General features: G+C 36.1%; 1 protein-coding gene across 5 annotated transcripts in view; it reads right to left on the reverse strand.

Annotated features, from left to right (window-relative positions):
- Positions 1 to 13,932, reverse strand: part of NBEA (neurobeachin) — a 546,841-nt gene that overhangs the window by 478,795 nt on the left and 54,114 nt on the right. For all 5 annotated transcript variants that reach the window (XM_060191623.1, XM_060191622.1, XM_060191624.1 and 2 more), the window contains exons 2-5: positions 7,909 to 8,140; positions 3,315 to 3,415; positions 2,976 to 3,071; positions 413 to 534 (exon numbers count right to left, since the gene is read on the reverse strand). In XM_060191623.1, coding sequence (XP_060047606.1) covers positions 413 to 534; positions 2,976 to 3,071; positions 3,315 to 3,415; positions 7,909 to 8,140 — 551 coding nt within the window. The remainder of the gene's footprint in view (positions 1 to 412; positions 535 to 2,975; positions 3,072 to 3,314; positions 3,416 to 7,908; positions 8,141 to 13,932) is intronic.

The raw sequence follows: 13,932 nt of genomic DNA on the forward strand, positions 1-13,932 counted from the left end.
AAACCAGTCATTGGAAAAAAAAAAAAGCTTTTGGTATTAACTACTTTGTATGTGATAAGTACATCATTATCCTCATTTTACAGTTGAAAACACTAACGTTTCAGACAAATAGTAAGTGGAAAAGTGGAATTGGCAAGACAGCTCAACTAGGAATGTAGACACCTGCTTTGTCATGAACACAACCCACGTTCAAGCCCCCAGTACAATACATCAGAGTATTACAACAGTGGAGTAAGTTTTGGGATTGTCATGTCTTTTTATCTCTCTTTATTTGAATCAGCCTAGAGCCAGTGAAGCCTCAGTGGCAATAACAAAAAAATGCAATCTGTGTCTTTAGAATTTTAACACATATTTTTAATATGTCACACATAAAAAATCTAAACAAAAGTTCTAAAATCAAAAGTTTACTTACCAATAAAGATAAGGTTTATCCTTATCAACATTAATGTTATTTAATGGATCCATACGAAACCAAGTGTTTAGGGTGAAGCCATTCTGATAAGGCCACTTTGCAATGGGTGGCAACGCAATTGCCTACAAGACAATTTAAATAATAGATACAAAAATATCAGTTAAAGACAATGTAATGATAACCACGGTCAAATATGTATTTTTATATATTAAAATTTATGAAATATAAAAACAAAATATTCTTATTAGAAAAATCCTAGTATTTGCTAAAATTGTCTATACATGAGGGCCAGGTGGTGGCACACCTAGTAAAAAACACATAATATCATGTGTGAGGACCAAGAATCAAGCCCTTGGTCACCATTTACAGTGTAAAATTTTTGCAAGAGGTAGAGCCTCAACATCATCTTGGCTCAAGCTTGAAAGGGTCAAACCAGATAGGAGATACATCAGAAAGAGAAGAATGAATATGGGATGATCTCACTCATAGAAGCTGAGAAATAAGAACAGAAGGGGAAACACAAAGCAGAACTTGGACTGGGTTTAATGTATAGCACCAAAGTTAAGGATGCTATGGGGTGGGGTTCATGTTCAAGTGCACAATGGTGAAGGAACGTGGGGTGGCAGGGGGTGGAGTGGGGAGTATAGAGTGTTTTGCAGAAAACTGAGAAATTTTATACATGTACCAACAATTGCAATTACTATCGACTGTAAATCATTAATCCCACCAATAAAAAAATTTTTTAAAAAAGTAGTGCAATGCTGTAGTTATCTCTCTCCCTCCACATTTTCCTTCACATCATACTTATACACTCACACACACACACACACAAACACAAATCATGATTCTTAATGTAAGAACTAAAACAAAAAGTTTTTAAAGTATGAGAGAAAACAAAGTTTTGACTTTAGTTGAGATTTACTTCCCAGATTATGGATGTTCTTGACATAAAATAATTTATTTTGTTTTATTTTTTTCTTATCACTGGGGTTATTGCTGTGGCTCAGTGCCAGCACTATGAATCCACCACTCCCAGCAGCCATTTTATTTTTCTTTTCCTTTTATTTGTTAGATAGGACAAATACAAGTTGAGAGGGTAGGTAGAGGCAGAGAGGGGGGGGGAGAGAGAGAGAGAGACCTGTAGGCCTGCTTCACTGATCTTAAAGCATCGCCCCTGCAGCTAAGGAGCTGGGACTGGACCTGAGTCCTTTTGCATGGTAACATGTGCATTCAACTGGGTCTGCCACCATCCAGCCAGAAGAAAGAAACTATTAAACTAACTTCAAAATTAAAATACTTTGTACTAAAAAAAATACGGAGCAGTGCTCTGGTAAAAAATAAAAATTAAATTAGAATGGGGGAGGGAGTCCGATGGTAGCACAGTGGGTTAAGCGTATGTGGCACGAAGCGCAAAGACCAACTTAAGGATCCCAGTTCCAGCCCCCAGCTCCCCACCTGCAGGGGAGTCGCTTCACAAGTGATGAAGCAGGTCTGCAGGTGTCTCTCTTTTTCTCTCCCTCTCTCCTATCCAACAATGATAACAACAACAATAATAACTACAACAACAATAAAACAAGGGCAACAAAAGGGAAAATAAATTTAAAAACTTAAAATAAAAAATACCATTATGAGAATAAAATAGACCACAAGTTGGCAGAAAATATCTGACAAATGAATATTTCACAAATTAACTTACACCCCAAAGAAGTAACAGAATATTTGAACACTGACATCACAAATGAAAGAACACAAGGAAAAAATGCTCAGCAGCATCTATCTTAAGTGCAACACAAAATAAAAAGTATAATGGCATTTCACTACAGAACTGTTTAAGGGCTTCAAACTAAAAGATAAAAAAAGTCCAAGATGCAGATCATCTATAACAGTCATACACTGTTAATGAAAATACAAAAATTTTCACTCTGGAAAGTGAAAAAGGCTTATCATTTAAACCCTGAAATGAAACATGCTTATCATTTAAACCCAGTAATCTCACTCTTATGTATTTACTCAAGAAATTAAAAGTAAAATGTAACTATAGAAGACTTGTACTCTCATGTTCACAGAAGTTTTATTTACAATAGCCAAAACCTGAAAATCCAAATGTCCACCAACTAGTGAATAGACAAGGATGATGTAGCCATAAAATGTAATACTATTCAGAAGTAAAATAAACAGAACTACCAATAGGCTACAACATGTTTAATTTCAAAAGCATTTCACTTAAGTGAAAGTAAAGACTATATACAGACTGTATAATTGTATTTGTTAAGAATTATTTCTAGAAAAGGCAAAACTACATGAACATTAATTAAATTAAATGTTGCTAAGCACAGAAACTGGGATAAGGAGATTAGCTTCAAATAAAAGAATTTTAGGAAATGTAAGAATTGATTATTATAAATATGACTGATGCGGCTATTGAACTATTGATAGTTATCTGACTTTATAAACTAGTGAATTTTACTAATAATAAACTATATTGTATATTATACCTTAAAAAGGCTGGCATAACAAGAAAAACAAAAACAAATGCATATAATGCATGTATTAAAAAACTTACCGCAGCACTACAACCAGGGAAATTGAAAAAAGTATCAGGACCATGTCTCTGTGGCATCTGATTAAGAACTGATAATAATTTTACTGCATGTCTTGGCTGAGGAAGCAACACAAAAAGAAATGTCACTGGACAAATCTGACTGTAGTAATTAACGCATCATGTAAGTCATTGGACTACTTTCTAACCAGAAAGAAAACTAATTTGAAATCATTTATTTAGCTCTTTAAAGGCAACAATTTCCATTATGAATTCAAGTTTAGAGCTCTCTCGAGACAAGCTGCTGAGCATTAAGTATTAATGTATTGATATTGAATACTTTTTCCCCTGACCACAACTTACCCAGATTCCACTTTCTCCTCTCAGCATGCTGAACAAAAGCTTCAACTCCTTGACAGTGATGCTGTAGCTGGCAAGAACCCCCAACATATCAACTAGAAGATCTTCAAAGGAAAATAAAGTTATTCTGAACTCTAGTCATGAGGTGCCATCTGTCAAAATAGTATACTTTTTGAAAAAGCCAAAATTATCATTTCTGTGTATATTTACAGCTAAATATAGTTAAGTTTCCTCATATATAAACATTCTGGATAACAGTTTTTGAGTTATCGATTACAAAAATATTTGATTTTTAAAATGTCTCCCTGTTAGATTTACAATTGGAGTTAAGTAAACTTATAAGGTATATGATAGATTTTATAAGCCCCCAGGATACACAGACACAAACACATACGAAATCTTCATGTAGAAAGAAAAGTAAAATATACAAAGATAAAATTATTTAACTTTGTAAATTGACTATCTTCAAAGGAAAACATTATAACAGGCTATATTTTCTTTTAGAATTACTGAATTATCTATTGTAGTAAAATACATTCTTGAAAATTTTCAAGACTCATTTACAATCATTTAGGGCACTTATTCCTTTTCTGGCTTGATTCCTTGTGGTCTACATATATTAACTTCACAAATCCTCAAAGATGCATGAATAATCTATTAAATAAGTACTAGTATTGTATATTAAAATGTTGTAATTCTTACCAATAAGAAAAGTGAGACATATAATCAAGTCACATGAATTAATAAAATTAATAAAATTTTCTAATAAGTGACAGGATTCAAACTAGGAAGTCATGGCTTTAAAGCACTTACTCACTGGCTTCTAAATTTAAGCAATATTCAAATGTTCAAATGCACTACTTGTGTTAGAAACTATGTGATAGGGTTATATACATAGAAGAGAAACACCAAAAGCAAAACAGAATATAATAAAAGTTACAGTTTTTTGTTCTATTCCTGATTATTTTCTCCCTATTAATTTCTTTATAAAAATTACATCAAAATATTTACACTTCACTTTCTCAATTTCTAAAACACTATGAATTAAAGACAAGTAATGCATATGTATATAACATACAACACTATTATACATTCTGAATAAATTATCAGTTAAAAGGTTAGGTTAGAAATAAGGTGAAAACCTCCAGATATATTACTTATAGAATCAAGATTATTCCATGTCACAAATTATTATGGACATTTAGACTTCAAAGTTTTTTATTATGTGTTTCAAATTAAATATAAATTTAATAAGGTTATTTTGATCACCGAATAGTTAACTGATGTTTTACTTAATGCCACAGTAAGTAAGCAATCACAGTGATAAAATTGTGACTGTAGAGAAACCACTTTGAGATAGATCCTTTACTGAAATAAAACATATCATCCTTTCACTCATTAAAATGTTACTAGTTACTAAATACTAGTGGGAATTCTAGTTTCTAATAAAGAGTTACAGATAATAATCAAACACCTTAAGTCTCTATATTAATTTAAAGCACTTTAAAGCAATTAGATCCATAAGAACGTTCAAAAAGGATCTCCTAAAGGTGTATCTGTCCTGTCTGCAGATTGCTTTCTTTAATTGAACTTTTAATCATAACCCTTATCTTATTCCCTGCATATAACACAGAATGATCTATTACATTTGTGTTTAGTTAAATAATTATGGAATTTTAATTTATTATAGATATAAAAAGGAAGTTCAGTTTAATTTCATTGTTAATTGTATTATTCATTTTAAAATATTTTATAAGAGAAAAATGTTAAGACTAACATCTTATCAATTTAAAATCAGTAGCTGACAACTTTCTAGAGATACTTTCACATTATTAAATAAAAAGTACCTCTCTGAACTTCGATAAACTACAAAACATTCAAAGTGAAAACTTAATTACTAATTTATCTAAATTATAACTTCTCAGGATAACACAGAGGCAGCATATAAGACTTATAAACAGCCCTCGGTTCCCCACCTGCAGGGGGGTCACTTCAGAGGCAGTGAAGCAGGTCTGCAGGTGTCTCTTTTGCTTCCCACCCCCCGTCTTCCCCTCCTCTCATTTCTCTGTCCTATCCAACAATGACGATACCAATAACAACAATAATAATAACTACAACAATAAAAAACAACAGGGGCAACAAAAGGGAATAGATATTTAAAAAAAAAAAGACTTGTAAACAACATCAGTACATAAAAGCTTTAAATCCCTATTAAACAATACTGGCATTTAAAGAAATGTGACCATGCCATCATTAAAAAGTTGTCTTAAGTTTGAATCTCACTTTTCCTGAAGTTAATCATTCATTTGTAACCAATTTATGGAATAGAAGATCATTTTAAGTAAAGATAAATCATTCTCATGGAAGCGATTAGAGAATTAGCAGTGCCAAAATATAGCTCACTGAGTAGAGCACATGCCTTGCCATGTGCAAAGTTCAAGTCCCAGCACATGCTAGAGTGTTAGAGTGCTCCTTGGAACAGACCTAATATAGATCTACTAATTTTTTCCAAAATGGAGACCCCAAATTCTCATCTGCAATATTCCTGCCTTTAGGTTTATGATTGACCAACAATCTGCTCTGCTTTATATCTTAACTCCTTTTCAGCCACCAGGTTCCAGATGCTACCATGACACCAACCTGACTTCCCTGGGCAGAGGACCCCACCAAAGTGTCCTGGAGCCCTGCCTCCCCAGATCCCAGCCCCACTAGGGAAAGAGAAAGAGACAGACTGGGAATATGGATTGACCTGCCAAGAATCATGTTCAGTGAAGAAGCAATTATAGAAGCCAGACACTCCACCTTCTATACCCCATAATGATCCTGGGTCCATACTCCCAGAGGGATAAAAAATGGGAAATCTATCAGGGGAGGGGATGGGATCCGGAGTTCTGGTGGTGAGAATTGTGTGGCATTCTACCCCTCTTATACTATGGCCTTGTCAATATTTCCATTTTATAAATAAAAATTGTAAAAAAAAAAAAAAAAAAAAAAAAGCTAGAGTGGGACAGGGGTTTGTTTTGCTGTCATGTCTCTCCCACTCTCTGACTCTACCTACATGAAAAAGCTGAATCAAGAGTGGCAAAACTGTACATGTATATGGTCCCAAGTTTCACAAGTTAATTAACTAAACAAAGCAAATAGAAAAAAATGTACTATGCTCTATAAGAAAAGCTTTTTATATATTTAAAACATTTATCTTTATCCTATTCTTTACTCCATTCTTTTTTTGTGCTATGTTTCTACAAAAAAAATTAAGTGCAAAATTATATGAGAATTATCTAGTGTCAGAACTACTTTTAAGGAAATAATATAACTTTGTAAGCAATCTTATAAGACAAAGACATTAAATCATGAAAACTCAGAGGAAACATGCTATTTTGATTATCATGTCTTAAGATTATCACGTCTTAAGATTATCATGTCTTAAGATAATCAAAATTTAAAACTCCAGACATATTTCTGCAGGAATAATTTCTGTTCTGGAAGCATTTTTTATACTAGAGTACACTGAAATCCAGAAGAAAATTACCTTCCAGAGAAATAAAGGATAAATGATGAAGAGCCACAGATTTCAAAATTATCATTTGAAATATATCTTAAGTAGAATAATTTCATTTTGAAATTTCACAACAATTTTATTTTCTATTCCAGACTACATCTGTCTATTTTACTATTAAAGTTTAAGTCAGAATACTATCAGATATTAAAATGGGCACTCTAAAAACATAGTGTAAGCTTACCCTAAAATTTTTAATACCCTGGGTCATAGTTCCATGTTTCTAGAATACAGAACATGGACTTCAGAGAACATACTGAAGTGCTCAATATACAGGATCATAGTATTTATTAAATTTGAATTCTGTAGAGATTCAAATACCACACAGAAGTTCTTTTTTGTTTATTTGTTCATTTGCTTGTTTTAAATAGGAATAGCAAGACAAAATGGCATAGGAAGTGAAAGAGACCACAGTACCACAGCTTCCTTCAAGGTGGTAGGAATCAGACTCAAACCTGGGTTGCATACATGACGAAGTAGTACACTCTATAAGTGAAGTATTTCCCCAGCCTAGAAATATGTTACTTATTATTCTGATAGACTTCACAGCAATATTTCCTTATTATTGATACTAAGACTTAGAGAAGCAAAATTATCAATTTTTGACTAACAGAGTCATTTTCCATGAATATAACAGGTAAATTTCCCATATATTTCTACTTATGTATTTTAGATAAAGGTAGCTTCAACTAATCTATTTAACTATAGAACATAAAGTGATGCATATTAATCTTTATAAGCTTTATTATTTGTTTCTTTATCGCTACCAGAGTTACCACTGGGACTCAGTACCTGTACAATAAATCTACCACTCCTAGCCATATTTTTTTCTTTCTTTCATTTCTCTTTTTGAAAGTTGAAGAGAAAAATTCTAAGAGGCGAGAGAGACGAAAGAGAGACCCCTGAAACAGTGCTCCACCACCATTTGTGAAGCTTCCCCTACAAGTGGGAACAGGGGCTTGAACCCTGACCTTTGCATATGATAATATGTGCGCTCTAATGGATGCATCACTGCCCGCTTCCTTTATAAACTCATACCTGCTATCATGTCATCTACAGCACTCATTTTCAGCAACACTTGTTCAATTAGTCCAACTTCTGTGCTAGTCTGTAAATTCCGAACACTTTTTCGTAGAATGGCTGTAAACATGCTCCATATTTCTGCTTGACATGTTACATCACAGTGCTCCAAAAGTTCTGTCATGCAAGTTATACTCTCAGCATCCTGGATAATAAAGTTCATTTCCAAATCAAATTCTCCACCAACCAGCTGTAAAAGAAAAAAAAAGAAAGAAAGAAAAAAAAAAGAAACAATAACTAATTGATAATGTGGGCATATAAAACACTTAGCCAACAAGAAAACATAGCTGCTCTAGAAATTTCAAGTCACTCATTTAAAACCAATTTAAATAACAAAAATCTGGAACCCATAGATATGTGAAAGGTACCATAAGAACTGAAAGTAGCAATGAGAAACCGAATTTTTAAGTGGAAAAGACCATTTCAAATCTAAAGGAATAGAGCAGATAATTACCGAGTATAAGTCAGGACAAATTCCTATAAAAAGGAGATTGGTTCTTAAAAGTCACTATCAGGGGGCTGGGTAGTAGCTCAGCGGGTTAAGAGCACATGGGGTGAAGCACAAGACCAGCATAAGGATCCAGGTTCCCCACCTGCGGGGGTGTGAGGGGATCGCTTCACAAATGGTGAAGCAGGTCCACAGGTGTCTATCTTTCTCTCCCCGTCTCTGTCTTCCCCTCCTTTCTCCATTTCTCTCTGTCCTATCAAACAACAACAAGGATAAACAACAAGGGTAACAAAATATGAAAAGATGGCCTCCAGGAGCAGTGGATTCATAGTGCAGGCAAAAAAAATAACATTCACTAACGTTAATTTTTTTATATTTATTTATTTTCCCTTTTGTTGCCCTTGATGTTTTTTATTGTTGTTGTAGTTGTTGTCTTGGTTAGGACAGAGAGAAATGGAGAGAGGAGGGGTAGACAGAGAGGGGGAAAGAAAGATATCGACACCTGTAGACCTGCTTCACCACCTGTGAAGCAACTCCCCTGCAGTTGGGGAGCCCTGAGCTCCAACTTATGCTGGTCCCTGCGCTTCCCGCCACATGCGCTTAACCTGCTGTGCTACAGCCCAACTCCCAGGATAAATTTTAAGACATGAAAGTCTTCTTCAATCTGGGTCCTTGTGGACCATAACATGAGCACTTAACTAAGTGCACCACCTCCTGGCCCTTCAATTGTGAATTTCTAATGAGTTTACTTCTAAACCAGGAAAATAGGAGCTCAGTGAATAAAGCACTTGATTTGGATGTCTCAAGCCACAGGTTTACTTCTCCTGCACTAGACAGACAAGAGCTGTGCTCATGAGCCTCTTTTTCTCTCTCACTTAGTATAATAAATATTTTAAGAATATAATGGATATTTAATATCAAGGTATATTTGTATGCAATTTTACAAAGAAATTAAAAGCCTGAAACATAATAATTAACATTTTGTGAACACTTAATATAAGCTGAGTAATATGTATATAGCCCTGTTTAATTTTCATGTCTCTTTGAGATGAGTATCTTAAGGAAGGAAACTGAGGTTAGCATAAGTTAAACAACCTGCTCAAGTTTCTAAAGCTATCATCAAATCAAAATAGTTTTTGTCAGTATCATCAAGAATTAAGTACCTCACTAACAGACAAACTATCCTCATAACAAATATTCCACCATTCATCAAACATTTAAAATGTGTTATTAGGGAGTCGGGCTGTAGCGCAGCGGGTTAAGCGCAGGTGGCGCAAAACACAAGCACCGGCATAAGGATCCCGGTTCGAGCCCCGACTCCCCACCTGCAGGAGAGTCGCTTCAAAAGCGGTGAAGCAGGTCTGCAGGTGTCTATCTTTCTCTCTCCCTCTCTGTCTTCCCCTCCTCTCTCCATTTCTCTCTGTTCTATCCAACAACAATGACAGCAATGATAACTACAACAATAAAACAACAAGGGCAACAAAAGGGAATAAATAAATAAATAAAAGAAGAAAATGTGTTATTAAACACTAGCAAACATAATAAAATGCTTTTACATACATGTTTGTAAATAACAGTGAAATACTTTATAGTGTGGACATGAACATAATTAAAGTTAATGAACCTAAACTCAGCTGGCAGACTATGGTAAGAAAAATAGGAAATTACTAGTTAGTTTCTAGTTTCTTTCATATCAGTCCTCTCTACAAGTAATTCATATGGCAATCTTTTTTGGGTATAGAAATAACTATACTCAAGAGAATAAATGCTGCTACAGTACAAACCATAAAAACTCCAGGGAAGTGCAAAGCCCAAGGACCAGCGTAAGGATCCTGGTTCCAGCCCCCGGGTCCCAACCTGCAGGGGAGTCGCTTCACAAGTGGTGAAGCAGGTCTGCAGGTGTCTATCTTTCTCTCCCCCTCCGTCTCCCCTCCTCTCTTGGTTTCTCTCTGTCCCATCCAACCACAACAATAGCTACAATAATAAAACAACAAGAACAACAAAAGGGAATAAATAAATAAATCTCTAAAAAATTTAAAAAAACCTCCAGGGAAGAAAGGAGAAACAAAAGTAGTCACATTAAGAGCCTTCTAAAAGATATAGAATATATTTGAATAAGCATGCAGCTTACTCAAAGCAATAAAACCTTTCACACTCTTCTAATTCTCTGCATGCCTAAAACAGACATAGTTAAGTATATTGAGTTGCTAGCTACTAAGTAGAACTTAACTATTAAACATCAGATCACTTTAAGTCTTTAAATTCTAATTCATATTTAGTCATATTTCCAACTCTGACACCATCTCCCCAGATAATACCTCTAGCCCACCTACATGTTAGCTGTCAGGCTCAAGCAAAAACTAGTAAAGTCATGGGCTCCTTGGAATACACCTAAAATAGACCTAGTAGCCTTTTCCAAAATGGAGATTCCAAATCTCATTTGCTAGAGACTTATCTTTAGATTCCATATTATTAAACAGTTTGTTCTGCTGTATATCTTAATGCTTTTTCAGGTACCAGGTTCTAGATGCCACAATGACACCAACCTGACTTCACTGGACAGATGACCTCACCAATGTATCCTAGAACCCCACCTCTCCAGAGCTCTGCCCCACTATGGAAAAAGAGAAACAGGCTGGGAGTATGGATCGACTGCTAATGCCCATGTCCAGCAGAGAAGCCATTACAGAAGACAGACCTTCCACCTTCTGCACCCCATAATGATCCTGGGTCCATACTCCCAAAGGGATAAAGAATAGGAAAGCTACCAATGGAGGGGATGAGATGTGGAACTCTAGTGGTGGGAACTGTGTGGAATTGTACCCCTCTTATCCTACAGTCTTGTCAATCATTATTAAATCAATAAAAAAGTAAAAAAAAAAAAATCTAATTCCAAGCTTAAAATTTAAAAACCTTAATCTATTTCATAAATAGAAAGAAATAATGACTTATGAAGACTAAGAACAGAAGCGTTCATGTCCATAGTCTTTTACAAAGTTCTTTTTTTTTATCTTTTATTTGATAGAAATAACCATAAATTAAGAGGAAGGGGTGATAGAGAGGGAGAGAGACAGAGAGACACCTGCAGCCCGATTCATCATGACTTGTTAAGCTTCACCCTGCAGGAGGGAACTGGGGGCTTGAACCCGGAACCTTGTGCTTTGTAACATGTGCAGTCAACCAGGTGTGCCACCACCTGGCCCCAGTTATGTTATTTTTCAAACAATTAAATCATTGGTCAAGGGAACTTTATAGTAACTGTCTGAAATGCTAAGGGATTTAAGATACTTCCAGGGATCACTTCTATGGTTCTTTTACAAAATTCTAACTCTAGGCCTAACATTTAAAACCCTTAATTATTGTACACCTATGTTCATAGCAGCACAATTTGTAATAGCTAAAATGTGGAAGCAACCCAGGTGTCCAACAACAGATGAGTGGCTGAGAAAGCTGTGGTATATATACACAATGGAATACTACGCAGCTAGGAAGAACAACAAGCCCACCTTCTCTGATCCATCTTGGATGGAGCTAGAAGGAATTATGTTGGGGGTCGGGTGGTGGCACAGTGGGTTAAGCGCATGTGGCGCAAAGCACAAGGACCAGCATAAGGATGCCAGTTCGAGCCCCCAGCTTCCCACCTGCAGGGGAGTCGCTTCACAGGCAGTGAAGCAGGTCTGCAGGTGTCTACCTTTCTCTCCCCCTCTGTCTTCCCCTCCTCTCTCCATTTCTCTCTGTCCTATCCAACAACGAAAAACATCAACAATGGCAATAATAATAACCACAATGAGGCTACAACAACAAGGGCAACAAAAGGGGGGAAAATGGCCTCCAGGAGTGGTGGATTCAGGGTGCAGGCACCGAGCCCAGCAATGACCCTGGAAGAAAAAAAAAAAAAAGAAGGAATTATGTTAAGTGAGCTAAGTCAGAAAGATAAAGATTAGTAACAATAATTCCACTCATAAACAGAAGTTGAGAAAGAAGAACAGAAAGGGAAACTAAATTTGGAGTAGGGCACCACAGTAAAAACCCTGGGTGAGGGTAAGGGTGGAGGTTTGGCTACAAGGGGTGGGGTGGGGGGTGGGATAGGACAGTCAGTCTTTTGGTGGTGGGAATGGTGTTTATGTACACTCCTATTAAATTGTAGTCATATAAATCACTATTTAATTAATATGAGAGGGGAAAAATTGATTGTATGTCTCAAAGTTTTTAAAGCACAGACTGAGTCTTTTTAATAAATAGGCTGAGTCTCTGATATGTTAACTCTCTTAAAAGCTTAGATTAGGGAAAACGGAAGCAACCAGTGGCACAGCTATATACAAATAATGTCAAATGACATAAATTATAGTAATGTTGTATATGACAGCAAATCCTAACAAAGGGATTTTTCAAAGTTAACCCAATTGTCAAATAATGTGATTATAGCAATAACTATCTATTATCTTCTTAAACCTTAAGACAGCAGGAACCCCCTACCTTCCTCCATACAGCCTATATTTCCCCCAGTCCTGGAACCTCTAGGGTGGGGCTCACTTTCCTGCATGATTCTCTCAACTCATACCAAATGATATTGCACCCACGGATCACAACCTAATCAATGCAACGAGTACCACCTCAGCATGCTTCACTTCAGACTGTGTCCAGAGACTTCAGGCATGGAATGTCAACCCTTCAGCTTCATTACTCAGGTAAGACCTTTCCTTTCATAGTATTCTCTAATTCCATTCCAGGTGGTTCATTTCCTAACAAAGTCCCAAAACATAGATATAGACCAGGTCCCGTGAGACAGAGCATATATTCACATGTACCAGAAATTAGGGCAAAATATATACCTGAAGGCAAAAGTACACAATAGTCTGCAGTGAGTCAGTATAAAGTTCATAATGAAATAGTGTCTACTTAGACTTAGATACCCACTCACCTTCTTCCTATTACAGTTCTCTCACTCACTCCAAAGCTAACCTTCTCAAAGCAAGGACTGCAAAAGCTGAATAAGGACAAGAGACTGGCATACTTTAATGATGACTCTTTAGTCACTATCAGGCCACCCTATCAGCTGGAGTCCTATTCAGGGAGTCCTGAGATTCCCAAACAGACATAATGAGCCTAGACCGCAAATAAATCCTTCTCTCCATTGTTACCGGTCATCTCTATCAGGAACAACACAATAGACCCCTTTGCGGGCCCCCCATAGGACCTTGTTCTCAAATTGGATCAACAGCAGTAGAGAATATTCCATACTCCCTTCAGAGGATGGACAACATACTCTATGATCCACCTGAGGAAGACGGGTCGATATTGGAGCAGCTTGGAACGTTCCTACTCATGACCACAGAATATGAGCTCAGATCTACAGGGATGCAGAGGTCATATAGACTTCTGTGCTGAATATGGGCCCCAGATCACATCAAATCGATGGGGTTTAAAGTCAGCAATATTTATACCCCTTTCCCATATTAGGGAGCTACTCTCTTCCCTGATCCCAGGTTTCTGGTCTTCTTTCCAGCCATGGCATCATCTCCCTAGACAATAAC

The sequence above is a fragment of the Erinaceus europaeus genome, chromosome 5 (genome assembly GCF_950295315.1).
Source record: "Erinaceus europaeus chromosome 5, mEriEur2.1, whole genome shotgun sequence".
NCBI lineage: Eukaryota > Metazoa > Chordata > Mammalia > Eulipotyphla > Erinaceidae > Erinaceus > Erinaceus europaeus.